The sequence below is a fragment of the Oryctolagus cuniculus genome, chromosome X (assembly GCF_051225735.1).
Source record: "Oryctolagus cuniculus isolate XC-2025 breed Fujian yellow rabbit chromosome X, ASM5122573v1, whole genome shotgun sequence".
NCBI classification, from domain to species: Eukaryota; Metazoa; Chordata; class Mammalia; order Lagomorpha; family Leporidae; genus Oryctolagus; species Oryctolagus cuniculus.
The window spans coordinates 132,828,090-132,840,926 of record NC_142888.1 but is presented as its reverse complement, the minus strand read 5'-3'; the positions used below and the strand labels follow the sequence as shown (position 1 = coordinate 132,840,926).

General features: G+C 50.8%; 1 protein-coding gene across 1 annotated transcript; it reads left to right on the top strand.

Annotated features, from left to right (window-relative positions):
* The first annotated feature begins 10,487 nt into the window (after positions 1 to 10,487).
* LOC138847570 (olfactory receptor 13H1-like) lies at positions 10,488 to 11,429 on the top strand. Its single transcript, XM_070066706.2, has one exon. It carries the CDS (start codon positions 10,491 to 10,493, stop codon positions 11,427 to 11,429), a length of 939 nt encoding a protein of 312 aa, XP_069922807.2. The 5' UTR covers positions 10,488 to 10,490.
* The last annotated feature ends 1,408 nt before the right edge of the window (positions 11,430 to 12,837 follow it).

The window sequence follows — 12,837 nt, the reverse complement described above, 5'->3', positions numbered from 1 at the left end:
GTGTGGTGAGAGAGAGAGAGCGGGGTGAGTGTGTGAGACAGAGAAAGAGATAGGGATGTGTGTGTGGAGAGAGAGGGGGTGTTTGTGTGTGAGAGAGATGTGTGTGTGTGTGTGTGTGTGAAAGAGGTGTGTGTGTCTGTGATAGACAGAGAGGTGTGTGTGTGAGAGAGATAGACAGAGATGGATGTGTGTGTGTGAGAGAGAAACAGGGATGCATATGTGTGTGTGAGAGAGGGGGTTGTGTGTGTTTGTGAGAGAGAGACAGGGAGGAGTGTTTCTGAGAGAGAGAGAAAGAGAGGGTTGTGTGTGTTAGAGAGAGGTGAGTGTGTGTGTGAGAGAGAGAGAGAAAGAGAGAGGGATGTGTGAGAGAGAGAGAGGGATGTGTTTGTCTATGAGGGAGAGAGAGGGGGGTGTTTGTGAGAGAGGGATGTGTGAGAGAGAGAAAGAGAGAGATGTGTATGTGTGTGAGAGAGGTGTGTGTGTCTGTGAGAGAGGGATGTTTGTGTGTCTGTGAGAGGGAGGGATGTGTGTGTATGTGAGAGAGAGAGAGAGAGAGAGAGGGATGTGGGGGGCATGTGTGAGAGAGAGATATGTGTGTGTTTGTGAGAGAGGTGGGTGTGTCTGTGAGAGAGAGCATGTGTGAGAGAGAGATATGTGTGTTTTGTGAAAGAGGTGGGTGTGTATCTGTTGGAGAGAGAGCTGTGTGTGTGTGTGTGTGAGAGAGAGAGAGGGATATGTGGATATCTATGAGAGAGAAAGAGGGGTGTGTGTGAGGGTGAGAAAGAGAGTGGGATGTTTGTGTGACTATGAGAGAGAGAGGTGTGTGTGTGTGTGTGTGAGAGAGAGAGATGTGTGTGTGTGTGTGTGGGAGAGAGAGGTGTGTATGGTGTGAGAGAGAGAGGGGTGTGTGTGTGTGAGACAGAGAAAGAGATAGGGATGTGTGTGTGGAGAGAGAGGGGGTGTTTGTGTGAGAGAGAGATGTGTGTGTGTGAGAGAGGTGTGTGTCTGTGATAGAGAGAGAGGTGTGTGTGTGAGATAGAGACAGAGATGGATGTGTGTGTGTGAGAGAGAAAGGAATGCATATGTGTGTGTGAGAGAGGGGGGTTGTGTATGTGTGAGTGAGAGAGGGATGTGTGTGTGAGAGAGAGAGGGATGTCTGTGTCCTGAGAAAGAGAGAGAGGGGTGTGTGTGTGTGTGTGAGAGAGAGAGTGAGAGAGAGAGGGACAGGGAGGTGTGTTTGAGAGATAGAGAGAGAGAGAGATGTGTGTGTTAGAGAGAGGTGAATGTGTGTGTGTGAGAGAGAGAGAGAGAAAGAGACAGGAATGTGTGAGAGAGAGGGGGGTATGTGTGTGTCTATGATGGAGAGAGAGGGGGATGTGTGTGTTTCTCTGAGAGTGAGAGGTGTGTGTGTGTGAGAGAGAGAGAGAAAGAGAGAGGGATGTGTGTGTAAGAGAGAGGTGTGTGTGTGTCTTTGAGAGAGGGATGTTTGTGTGTCTGTGAGAGAGAGAGAGGGATGTGTGAGAGAGAGAGAGAAAGAGAGGGATGTGGGGTGTGTGTGTGTGAGAGAGATATGTGTGTGTTTGTGAGAGAGCTGGGTGTGTGTCTGTGAGAGAGAGCTGTGTGTGTGTGTGAGAGAGAGGGATGTGTGTGTATCTGTGAGAGACAAAGAGGGGTGTGTGTGTGAGAGAGAAAGAGAGTGGGATGTTTTTGTGTCTGTGAGAAAGAGAGGGTGTGTGTGTGTGTGTGAGAGAGAGAGACAGATGTGTGTGTGTGAGAGGGATGTGTGTGTATCTGTGTGAGAGAGAGAAGTGTGTGTGTGAGAAAGAGAGAGGGATGTTTGTGTCTGTGAGAGAGAGAGAAGGGTGTGTGTGTGTGAGAGAGAGAGGGGTGTGTGTGTGTGTGTTTCTGTGAGAGAGAGACAGGGATGTGTGTGAGAGAGATGTGTGTGTGTCCATGAGGGGGAGAGAGAGAGGGATGTGTGTGTGTTTGTGAGAGTGAGAGAGGTGTGTGTGAGAGAGATGTGTGTGTGTTTTTGAGAGAGATTGATTTGTGTGTGTGATAGAGATAGATGGAGGTGTGTGTGTGAGAGAGAGGGGGCTGTGTGTTTGTGAAAGAGAGAGAGAGGGCTGTGTGTGTGAGAGAGAAAGAGAGAAGGATGTGTGTGTCTGTGAGAAAGAGAGGGGGTTGTGTGCGCATGAGAGAGAGAAAGGGATGTGTGTGAGAGTGAGAAAAAAAGAGAGGAATGTGTGTGTGTGAATGAGAGCATGGGGGATGTGTGTGTGTGAGGGTGGGAGAGTCATGTGTGTGTGTGAGAGAGTGATGTGTGTTTGTGTGTGAGTGAGAGAGGTGTGTGTGTGAGAAAGAAAGAGGGACGTGTGTGTGTGAGAGAGAGATGGCTGTGTGTGAGAGAGAGTGAGAGAGGGATGTGTGTGTGTCTCTGCGAGAGAGAGGGGTTTGTTTGTGTAAGAGAGAGAAAGAGAGAGGGATTGTGTGTGTGAGAGAGATGTGTGTGTGTGAGAGAGAGATGTGTGTGTCTGTGACAGAGAGAGGGATTTGTGTGTGTGTGTGAGAGAGAAGGAGGGATGTGTGTGTGTCTGTGAGATAGACAGGGGTGTGTGTGTGAGAGAGAGGGTTGTGTGTGTGTGTGTGTCAGAGAGAGGTGTGTGTGTGAGAGAGAGAGAGGAAGAGAGAGGGATGTGTGCGTGTGAGAGAGAGGGATGTGTGTGTGAGGGAGAGAGAGAGGAAGATATAGGGATGTGTTTGTGTCTGTGTGAGAGAGAGAGGGATGTATGTGTGAGAGAGATGTGTGCGTGTGAGAGAATTGTGTGTATCTATGATAGAGAGAGAGGGGTGTGTGTGTGAGAGGGATGTGTGTGTGAGATAGAGTGAAACAGAGATGGATATTTGTGAGGGGGGTTTGTGTGTGACAGAGAGAGAGGGATGGGTTAGAAAGAGAGATATAGAGGGATGACTGTATCTGTGAGAGAGAGAGGGTTGTGTGTGTGTGAGAGAGAAGGAGAGGTATGTGTGTGAGTGTGAGAGAGAGGTGTGTGTGTTTGAGTGAGAGAGAGGGATGTGTGTGTGAGAGAGAGAGGGGGGTGTGTGAGGGAGAGAGATTGGGGGGTGTGTGAGGGAGAGAGAGGTGTGTGTGTGTGTCTGTGAGAAAGAGGAATGTGTGTGTGTGAGAGAGAGAGGTATGTGTGCGAGAGAGAGAAAGAAAGACAGGGATGTGTGTGTCTCTGAGGGAGAGAGATGGATTTGTGTGTGTGAGAGAGAGTTGGGGGGTGAGAGAGTGAGGGGTGTGTGTGTGAGAGAGAGAGGAGTGCGTGTGTGTGAGAGAGTGATGTGTTTTTGTGAGAGAGATGTGTGTGTCTGTGAGAGAGAGAGGGATGTTTGTGTGTCTGTGAGAGAGAGGGGTGTGTGTGTGTGAGAGAGAGCGTGGGGTATGTGTGTGTATGAGGGTGGGTGTGAGAGAGGGATGTTTGTGTGTGTGTGAGAGAGAGGGATGTCTGTGTGTGAGAGAGATTGGGGGTGTAATCAAGAGAGAGAGTTGTGTGTGTGTGAGAGAGAGGGATGTGTGTGTGAGAGAGAGAGGGGTGTGTGTGTGAGAGAGAGAGGGGTGTGTGTGGGAGAGAGAAAGAGAGAAGGATGTGTGTGTGTGTGTGTGTGAGAGAGAGAGAGAGAGAGAGAGGGATGTGCATGTGAGAGAGAGATTGGGGGTTGTAAGTGAGAGAGAGGTGTGTGTGTGAGAGAGAAAGTGGTGTGTTTGTGTTTGAGAGAGGGATGTTTGTGTGTCTGTGTGAGAGAGAGGGTTGTGTGTGTGAGAGAGAGAGCATGGGGTATGTGTGTGTGTGAGGGTGGGTGTGAGAGAGAGAAAGAGGGACGTGTGTGTGTGTGACAGAGAGTTCTGTGTGTGAGAGAGAGTGAGAGAGGCATGTGTGTGTGAGAGAGAGGGGGGAATGTTTGTGTGTGTGAGAGATAGGGATGTCTGTGTGTGAGAGAGATTGGGGGGTGTGAGCAAGAGAGAGAGTTGTGTGTGTGAGAGAGAGAATGATGTATGTGTGAGAGTATGTATGCGTGTATGTGTGAGAGAGGGGTGTGTGTGAGAGAGAGGGATGTGTGTGTGTGTGACAGAGAGAGAGGGATGTGTATGTGTCTGTGAGAGAGAGGAATGTGTGTGCGTGAGAGAGAGAGGAGTGTGTCTGTGTGAGAGAGAGAAAGAGAGAGGATGTGTGTGAGAGTGAGAGAGAGAGAGAAAGGAAGGTTTTTTGTGTTGAGAGAGAGATGTGTCTGTGTGAGAGAGGTGTGTGTTAGTCTCTGAGAGAGAGGGAAGTGTGTGTGTGTGTGTATGTGAGAGAGAGGTGTGTGTGTATGAGAGAGGGATGTGTGCGTGTGTGAAAGAGGCATGTGTGTGAGAGAGAGGGATGTGTGTGTGTGTGACAGAGAGGGATGTGTATGTGTCTGTGAGAACAAGAGGAATGTGTGTGTGAGAGAGAGAGAGAAAGGAATGTGTTTTGTGTGTGAGAGATGGGGGGTGTGTGTGAGACAGAGGTGCGTTTTTGTCTGTGAGAGAGAGAGAGGGAAGTGTGTGTGTGTGTGTATGTGAGAGGGAGGGTGTGTATGTGAGAGAGAGAAAGAGAGAGGGACGTGTGTGTGTGAGTGGTGTGTGTGTGAGAGACAAGTGTGTGTGTGAGAGAGAAGTGTGTGTGTGTGAGAGAGAGGGTTGTGTGTGAGAGAGAGAGGGATGTGTGTGGGAGAGAGAAAGAGAGAAGGATGTGTGTGTGTGAGAGAGAGAGAGAGAGAGGGATGTGCCTGTGAGAGAGAGATTGGGGGTTGTAAGTGAGTGAGAGGTGTGTGTGTGTGTGAGAGAGAGAGAGAGACAGAGGTGTGTGTGTGAGAGAGAGAGGGGCTTGTGTGAGAGTGAGAGATAGAGAGGGATGTGTGTGTATGAGAGAGGTGTGTGGGTGAGAGAGGGATGTGTGTCTGTGAGAGAGAGAGGATGTGTGTGTATCTGTGAGAGAGAGTTGGGTGGGTGTGAGAGAGAGAAAGAGAGAGGGATGTTTGTGTGTCTGTGAGAGAGGGAGGTGTGTGAGAGAGAGAGAGGGGTGTGTGTGAGAGAGAGCGGCATGAGAGTGTGTGAGAGAGAGGGATGTGTGTGCGTTTGTATATGTGTGAGAGAGAGACAGAGGTGTGTGTGTGTGAGAGAGAGAGGGGCTTGTGTGAGAGTGAGAGATGGAGAGGGATGTGTGTGTATGAGAGAGATGTGTGGGTGAGAGGGGGATGTGTGTGTGAGAGAGAGAGGATGTGTGTGTATCTGTGAGAGAGAGAGGAGTGTGTGTGTGAGAGAGAGGGATGTGTGTGAGAGAGATGTGTGTGTCTCTGAGAGAGAGGTGAGTGTGTGTGTGTGAGAGAGGTGAGTGTGTGTGTGTGAGAGAGAGAGGGATATGTGAGAGAGACAGAAAGAGAGAGGGATGGGGGTGTGTGTGTGACAGGGATATGTGTGTGTTTGTGAGAGAGGTGGGTGTGTGTCTGTGAGAGAGAGAGAGAGCTGTGTGTGTGTGAGAGAGGGATGTGTGGGTATCTGTGAGAGAGAAAGAGGGGTGTGTGTGAGAGAGAGGGTTGTGTGTGAGAGAGAGAGGGATGTGTGTGGGAGAGAGAAAGAGAGAAGGATGTGTGTGTGTGTGAGAGAGAGAGAGAGAGGGATGTGCCTGTGAGAGAGAGATTGGGGGTTGTAAGTGAGTGAGAGGTGTGTGTGTGTGAGAGAGAGAGAGAGAGACAGAGGTGTGTGTGTGAGAGAGAGAGGGGCTTGTGTGAGAGTGAGAGATAGAGAGGGATGTGTGTGTATGAGAGAGGTGTGTGGGTGAGAGAGGGATGTGTGTCTGTGAGAGAGAGAGGATGTGTGTGTATCTGTGAGAGAGAGTTGGGTGGGTGTGAGAGAGAGAAAGAGAGAGGGATGTTTGTGTGTCTGTGAGAGAGGGAGGTGTGTGAGAGAGAGAGAGGGGTGTGTGTGAGAGAGAGCGGCATGAGAGTGTGTGAGAGAGAGGGATGTGTGTGCTTTTGTATGTGTGTGAGAGAGAGACAGAGGTGTGTGTGTGAGAGAGAGAGGGGCTTGTGTGAGAGTGAGAGATGGAGAGGGATGTGTGTGTATGAGAGAGATGTGTGGGTGAGAGAGAGATGTGTGTGTGAGAGAGAGAGGATGTGTGTGTATCTGTGAGAGAGAGAGGAGTGTGTGTGAGAGAGAGAGGGATGTGTGTGAGAGAGATGTGTGTGTCTCTGAGAGAGAGGTGAGTGTGTGTGTGTGAGAGAGGTGAGTGTGTGTGTGAGAGAGAGAGAGGGATATGTGAGAGAGACAGAAAGAGAGAGGGATGGGGGTGTGTGTGTGACAGGGATATGTGTGTGTTTGTGAGAGAGGTGGGTGTGTGTCTGTGAGAGAGAGAGAGCTGTGTGTGTGTGAGAGAGGGATGTGTGGGTATCTGTGAGAGAGAAAGAGGGGTGTGTGTGAGAGAGAGAAAGAGAGAGGGATGTTTGTGTGTCTGTGAGAGAGGGGTGTCTGTGTGTGAGAGAGAGAGAAAGATGTATGTGGTGTGAGAGAGAGAGGGGTATGAGTGTGTGAGAGAGAGAGAGAAAGAATAGGGTGTGTGTGGAGAGAGAGGGGGTGTGTGTGTGAGAAAGGTGTGTGTGTCTGTGATAGAGAGAGGTGTGTGTGTGACAGAGAGACAGAGATGGATGTGTGTGTGAGAGAGAGAAACAGGGATGCATATGTGTGTGTGAGAGAGAGATGGGGTTGTGTGTGTGAGAGTGAGAGGGATGTGTGACAGAGAGATAGAGAGGGATGTCTGTGTCCTGAGAAAGAGAGAGAGGGGTGTGTGTGTGTGTGTTTTAGAGAGAGAGAGATAGACAGGGAGGTGTGTTTCTAAGAGGGGGGGATGTGTATGTGAGAGAGAGGTGTGTGTGTCTGTGTGAGAGAGAGGGGGATGTGTGAGAGAGAGAGAGAAAGAGAGGGATGTGGGTGTGTGTGTGTGAGAGAGAGGTGTGTGTGTTTGTGAGAGAGGTGGGTGTGTGTCTGTGAGAGAGAGAGCTGTGGGGGGGATGTGGGGGGTGTGAGAGGGGGGTGTGTGTGTGAGAGAGAGAAAGAGAGAGGGATGTTTGTGTGTCTGTGAGAGAGGGATGTGTGTGTGTGTGTGTGTGTGTGAGAGAGACAGAGGTGTGTGTGTGTGAGAGAGGGGCTTTTGTGAGAGTGAGAGAGAGGGATGTGTGTGAGAGAGAGAGTGAAAAAGAGAGGAATGTGTGTGTCTGTGTGAGAGAGAGGAGTGTGTGTGAGAGAGAAAGAGAGAGGGATGTATGTGTGTGTGAGAGAGCTGTGTGTGTTTCTGTGAGAGAGAGGTGTGTGTGTGTGAGAGAGAGAGAGGGTTGTGTGTGTGTGTGAGAGAGGTGTGTGTGTTTCTGTGTGAGAGAGAGGGTCTGTCTGTGTGAGAGAGAGATATGTGTGTGTGACAGAGAGAAGTGTGTGTGTGTCTGTGAGAGAGAGGTGTGTGTGGTGAGAAAGAGAGAGAGAGAGGGGTGAGTGTGTGAGACAGAGAAAGAGATAGGGATGTGTGTGTGGAGAGAGGGGGGTGTTTGTGTGAGAGAGAGATGTGCGTGTGTGTGTGAAAGAGGTGTGTGTGTCTGTGATAGACAGAGAGGTGTGTGTGTGAGAGAGATAGACAGAGATGGATGTGTGTGTGTGAGAGAGAAACTGGGATGCATATGTGTGTGTGAGAGAGAAAGAGAGAGGGATGTATGTGTGTGTGAGAGAGGTGTGTGTGTCTGTGAAAGAGAGGTGAGTGTGTGTGTGTGAGAGAGAGGGATGTGTGTGTGTTTTAGAGAGAGGGATGTGTGTTTCTGTGTGAGAGAGAGGGTCTGTCTGTGTGAGAGAGAGATATGTGTGTGTGTGAGAGAGAAGTGTGTGTGTGTCTGTGAGAGAGAGGTGTGTGTGGTGAGAGAGAGAGAGAGAGGGGTGAGTGTGTGAGACAGAGAAAGAGATAGGGATGTGTGTGTGGAGAGGGGGGGTGTTTGTGTGTGAGAGATGTGCGTGTGTGTGTGAAAGAGGTGTGTGTGTCTGTGATAGACAGAGAGGTGTGTGTGTGAGAGAGATAGACAGAGATGGATGTGTGTGTGTGTGAGAGAGAGAAACAGGGATGCATATGTGTGTGTGAGAGAGAAAGAGAGAGGGATGTATGTGTGTGTGAGAGAGGTGTGTGTGTCTGTGAGAGAGAGGTGTGTGTGTGAGAGAGAGAGAGGGATGTGTGTGTGTTTTAGAGAGAGGGATGTGTGTTTCTGTGTGAGAGAGAGGGTCTGTCTGTGTGAGAGAGAGATATGTGTGTGTGTGAGAGAGAAGTGTGTGTGTGTGTCTGTGAGAGAGAGGTGTGTGTGGTGAGAGAGAGAGAGATAGGGGTGAGTGTGTGAGACAGAGAAAGAGATAGGGATGTGTGTGTGGAGAGGGGGGGTGTTTGTGTGAGAGAGAGATGTGCGTGTGTGTGTGAAAGAGGTGTGTGTGTCTGTGATAGAGAGGTGTGTGTGTGAGAGAGATAGACAGAGATGGATGTGTGTGTGTGTGTGAGAGAGAAACAGGGATGCATATGTGTGTGTGAGAGAGAGGCGGTTGTGTGTGTTTGTGAGAGAGAGAGACAGGGAGGAGTGTTTCTGAGAGAGAGAGAAAGAGAGGGTTGTGTGTGTTAGAGAGAGGTGAGTGTGTGTGAGAGAGAGAGAGAGAAAGAGAGAGGGATGTGTGTGTGAGAGAGAGAGGGATGTGTTTGTCTATGAGGGAGAGAGAGGGGGGTGTTTGTGAGAGAGAGAGGGATGTGTGAGAGAGAGAAAGAGAGAGGGATGTGTGTGTGTGAGAGAGAGAGATGTATGTGTCTGTGAGAGAGGTGTGAGTGTGTGTGAGAGAGGGAGGGATATGTGTGTGTCTGTGAGAGAGAGAGGGGTGTGTTTTTGTGAGAGAGAGAGGGATGTGAGAGAGAGAGGGATGTGAGAGAGAGAGAAAGAGAGAGGGATGTGTGTATGTGTGTGTTGTGAGAGAGAGGGATGTGTGTGTGTGTGTGTGAGAGAGTGATGTGTGTGCGTTTGCGAGGGGGGGTTTGAGAGAGAGAGCTCTGTGTGTGAGAGAGAGATGGATGTGTGTGTGTTTGTGTGAGAGAGATGTGTGTGTGTCTGTGAGGGAGAGATTGAGAGTTGTGTGTGTGTGGGGGGGAAGGTGTGTGTGTGTGAGAGAGGGATGTGTATGAGAGAGAGAGAGAGATGTGTGTGCATCTGTGAGAGAGAGAGAGAGAGAGAGAGGACATGGGAAGATTTTTCCCAGTGCCTACCCCACAGGATGTGTCTGTAATGCTCATTCAATTCAACCAGCACGTTAACAAGGCTTGCTGATGGACAGCATATGGAGAGTAAGACAGAGAAGGCTTCTAACTTTTGGAGACCTCCAATATATCCCAGACCCTGAATGAGACGGCAGATGTGGAAAATGGCATTTACCTAGGGAGGAATGGGGCAAAACCATGAGTTGACTTCCACCAAGCGGTGCTGAAGGTGGTAGCGAATGCGCGAGTGGAGGTGCCTGGCTGTTCGGCGGGTCAGCAGATGTGTTGATCGCTTCTAGCACAGCGGTCAGGGGCTTTGCAAAGAACACGGGCACGGGCCTCAGCCACCTTTGTCTTATCCAGCAAGCCCCCTTCAAGATCTCACACTGCAAATGCAGTCAGTTCGGGCCTCGACAGCTGCCAGGACATTTGCAACCAAGCCCAGAGCAGTGCTGGCCTGGCCTGCCCCACCCAGCTGCCCACCTCTATGCAAGAGTCCAAAGGGAACGGGGCACCCAACAGGAGAGTCCCTAGCTGGCTCGCGATGGGGGCCTCCCCTGAACATCCTGAGCCTGTCCCCATTCCCTTTCTCCTTTCTCTCTTCTCTGCTGGGAAGACTGATGAGCTGCTGGTTGGAGAGGTGGGAGGAAACCCTCGTGGGTCTTTCAGCCTCAGGCCCAGTGCGGGAAGGGACGCGGGACCTCGAGCAGTGAACTTGATCAAGCAGCAAACAGTATCGACCTGAGGACCTTTCCCTGTGCCGCCGTGCTGTCATCCTTCTGCCCCTGGATGACAAGACCATGTGCATCCTCCCATGCTCAGATCTCGTTTAGCTTGGAGCGGGAGATCACTGGCGATGTGTTTGGCCAGATGGCTAGGTGGATGCTCTGTTCTCTCTTCCTCAAAGACTGTGCGTGCTAGTCCAGGGCTGCCGACCCCGCTTTGCCAGAGGACTGCCTTTTCATTTCCCCAGCGCAGGATGCAGAGATGGGGCTGGAGCTGCTGGCAGGCAGGGCCTGAAAGTTTCCGAGATGAGCTTGTGTCATGGGCTGCTGTGCTTCGACTAACTTGGAGGTTTAACCGATGGACTCCTGGTTAACAAAGCGCTGCTCCTCTGCTTTCTCTCCCTGCCTGTAGCTGTGCCTAGAGGAAATGAATTACCAGGAAAGTGGAAACTACACCAGAGTGACGGAATTCGTTCTGCTGGGGCTGTCCACGCACCCCGCATCCCAGAGTGCCCTCTTCTGGTCACTCATGTTTCTCTACATGGTGACTTTGGCGGGAAACGGCATGATCATCTTCCTGGTAGGAGTCAGTTCTCCGCTCCACACCCCGATGTATTTCTTCCTCAGTAACTTATCGTTACTGGATCTCCTGTTCTCCACCAGTGCTGTGCCCTTGATCATGGTGCACTCTCTGCAGGACTTCCCCACCATCTCCTACCGCTCCTGCTTTGCCCAGCTCACCATCCGAGCCTTCCTGGTACTGGCTGAGTGTTTCCTGCTGGCCATCATGGCTTACGACCGGTTTGTGGCAATCTCAGCTCCGCTCCGGTACAACCTGGTCATGTCTTCTCGAGTGTGCGCTGTGCTGGTGTTGGCTGCATGGATGGCAGCTCTCCTCCTCACCGTTACACCCGTTCTGCTCTTGCCCATCAGCTTCTGTGGGCATAACACCGTCAATCACTTCTCCTGCGAAGTGCAAGCCATCTTTAAATTGCTCTGTTCCAACACCACTTCCCTAGAGGTTATGATGATGGTGTGTGCTGTTACTTCAATGCCAGTACCTTTGAGTTTCATCCTGATCTCCTACCTTTGTATCCTCAAGGCTGTCTTAAGAATCCACCCAGCCGAGGCCAGGCTTAAAGCCTTTTCCACGTGTGGCTCTCACCTGGTTGTGGTCACCATCTACTTTGGGACACTAATATATATTTACGTGAGGCCTCAGACCAAAAAGGTCGAGGACGGAGACAAGATTGTCTCTATATTTTATGCAGCGGTGACCCCAATGCTAAACCCCCTCATCTACGCCCTGAGAAACAAGGACGTGAAGGCTGCTCTCAGGAGAGTGACTTGTGGGGCCAAGTCCTGAGGCTCCAGCACACAGCAGGGTGCTGGGTGACAGGACGGTGCAAGGGCTTGAGCTGTCCTGGCAGCTTTGCATCTGCGAGTGGCACTACGGGAAGGGAAAAGGACTTGCAAGGCGTCCGCATATCGGAAGAGATTACGCAAGAATGAGGATCTGACGCCACAAACATAGACAAGTGCTAAATGTCACCTGCATCTCAAATACAAATAAAGTGCAAACTCAACACGAGGAGCAAGGGCTACAACGTGTATGCCAGAAAAATAATCAACGTCTCGTAGATCATGAAGCCAGAGGAGAAATACCCCAATAAGACAATGGCCAAAAGGCACGAACATGCATTTGATTAAAGAGGAAACCAGAGCTCAGACCTAAGCAACAGTAAGGTAGCACTTTGTACATATCGAATTCACAAAAATGGAAAGTGTTTGCAGCATAGGGCACCGCTGAGTGTTTAGGTAAAGACGCCAGGGTGGGGGATGTGAGTGGGTGCACGTCCACTCACATAGGATGACCTATTCTGTTGGGGTGGAGGTAGCTGGCAGCTGGCAGCTGGCAGCGGCCTCGTCTTCTGCATTTGCTACTCTGAGAACACCGGGGCAGATATACAGGCCTGGTGGGGGCTCTGAAGATGCCCAACCTGGAACATGATGTCAGTCTCTGCCCACAGAGACTGCACAGTTGGGGCACTTGCCCTTGCACCCTCCCCAGTAGTGGGAGGACCTGGGGTGAAGGATGGTTTCCCTCCAAAGGCAACTCCTCCTCTTCTGCCCTCTGTGTGAGGGAGCTCCAGGGGGCGGTTGGTCTTGCACAGGTGGTCCGCTTTATGTAGAACGGGAGGCCTTCCGAGGACCCTTCTTCACAACTGGGAGCTTTGGGAAGATGGGAAAGACCTGCTTTGGCATCTTATGTCACCATGCCGCCTCGATGCACCTGTGCCACAGAATGCTTACGCATGCAGGTAACACGTATGTGCAAGAATGCTCCTTAAGGCACTCTTGGGACTTGTGAGAATTTTGAATAAAAGCCTTAAGTGTCCCTGCATAGTGCAGTACTATGGAACACCGTGTAGCTAGGATGGCCCTACTCGGTCTCTCTTCTGGGGCCAGAAGGTGATCTGGAGGGAGCACATACTATGTTCGTGATGAAGACAAAAGTGCAAGGGGGTGGTCAGGATGTCTCCCAAGGCCCAGGGTCAAATTAGCAGGTTGTTACTTTTGTCGGTATTTGATGAGCTAAAGTAGGGAGAGTCTAGCTCAACACAAGTATCAGTGGGGCATGGAGATGTATTCTGTCACTAGAGGGAGGAACACCAAAGTCAAGAGGCTGAGGGCGTGGCTGAAATGGAGGATTAAGAACTAGGGGAAATGTTGCAGTTCACCATAGAGGGCAAAGATGTCAGCAAGGGAGCTGG

Bases quoted from the DNA above. Each gene is read 5' to 3' on its own strand.
- LOC138847570 (XM_070066706.2), top strand. From the start codon at position 10,491: ATGAATTACCAGGAAAGTGGAAACTACACCAGAGTGACGGAATTCGTT.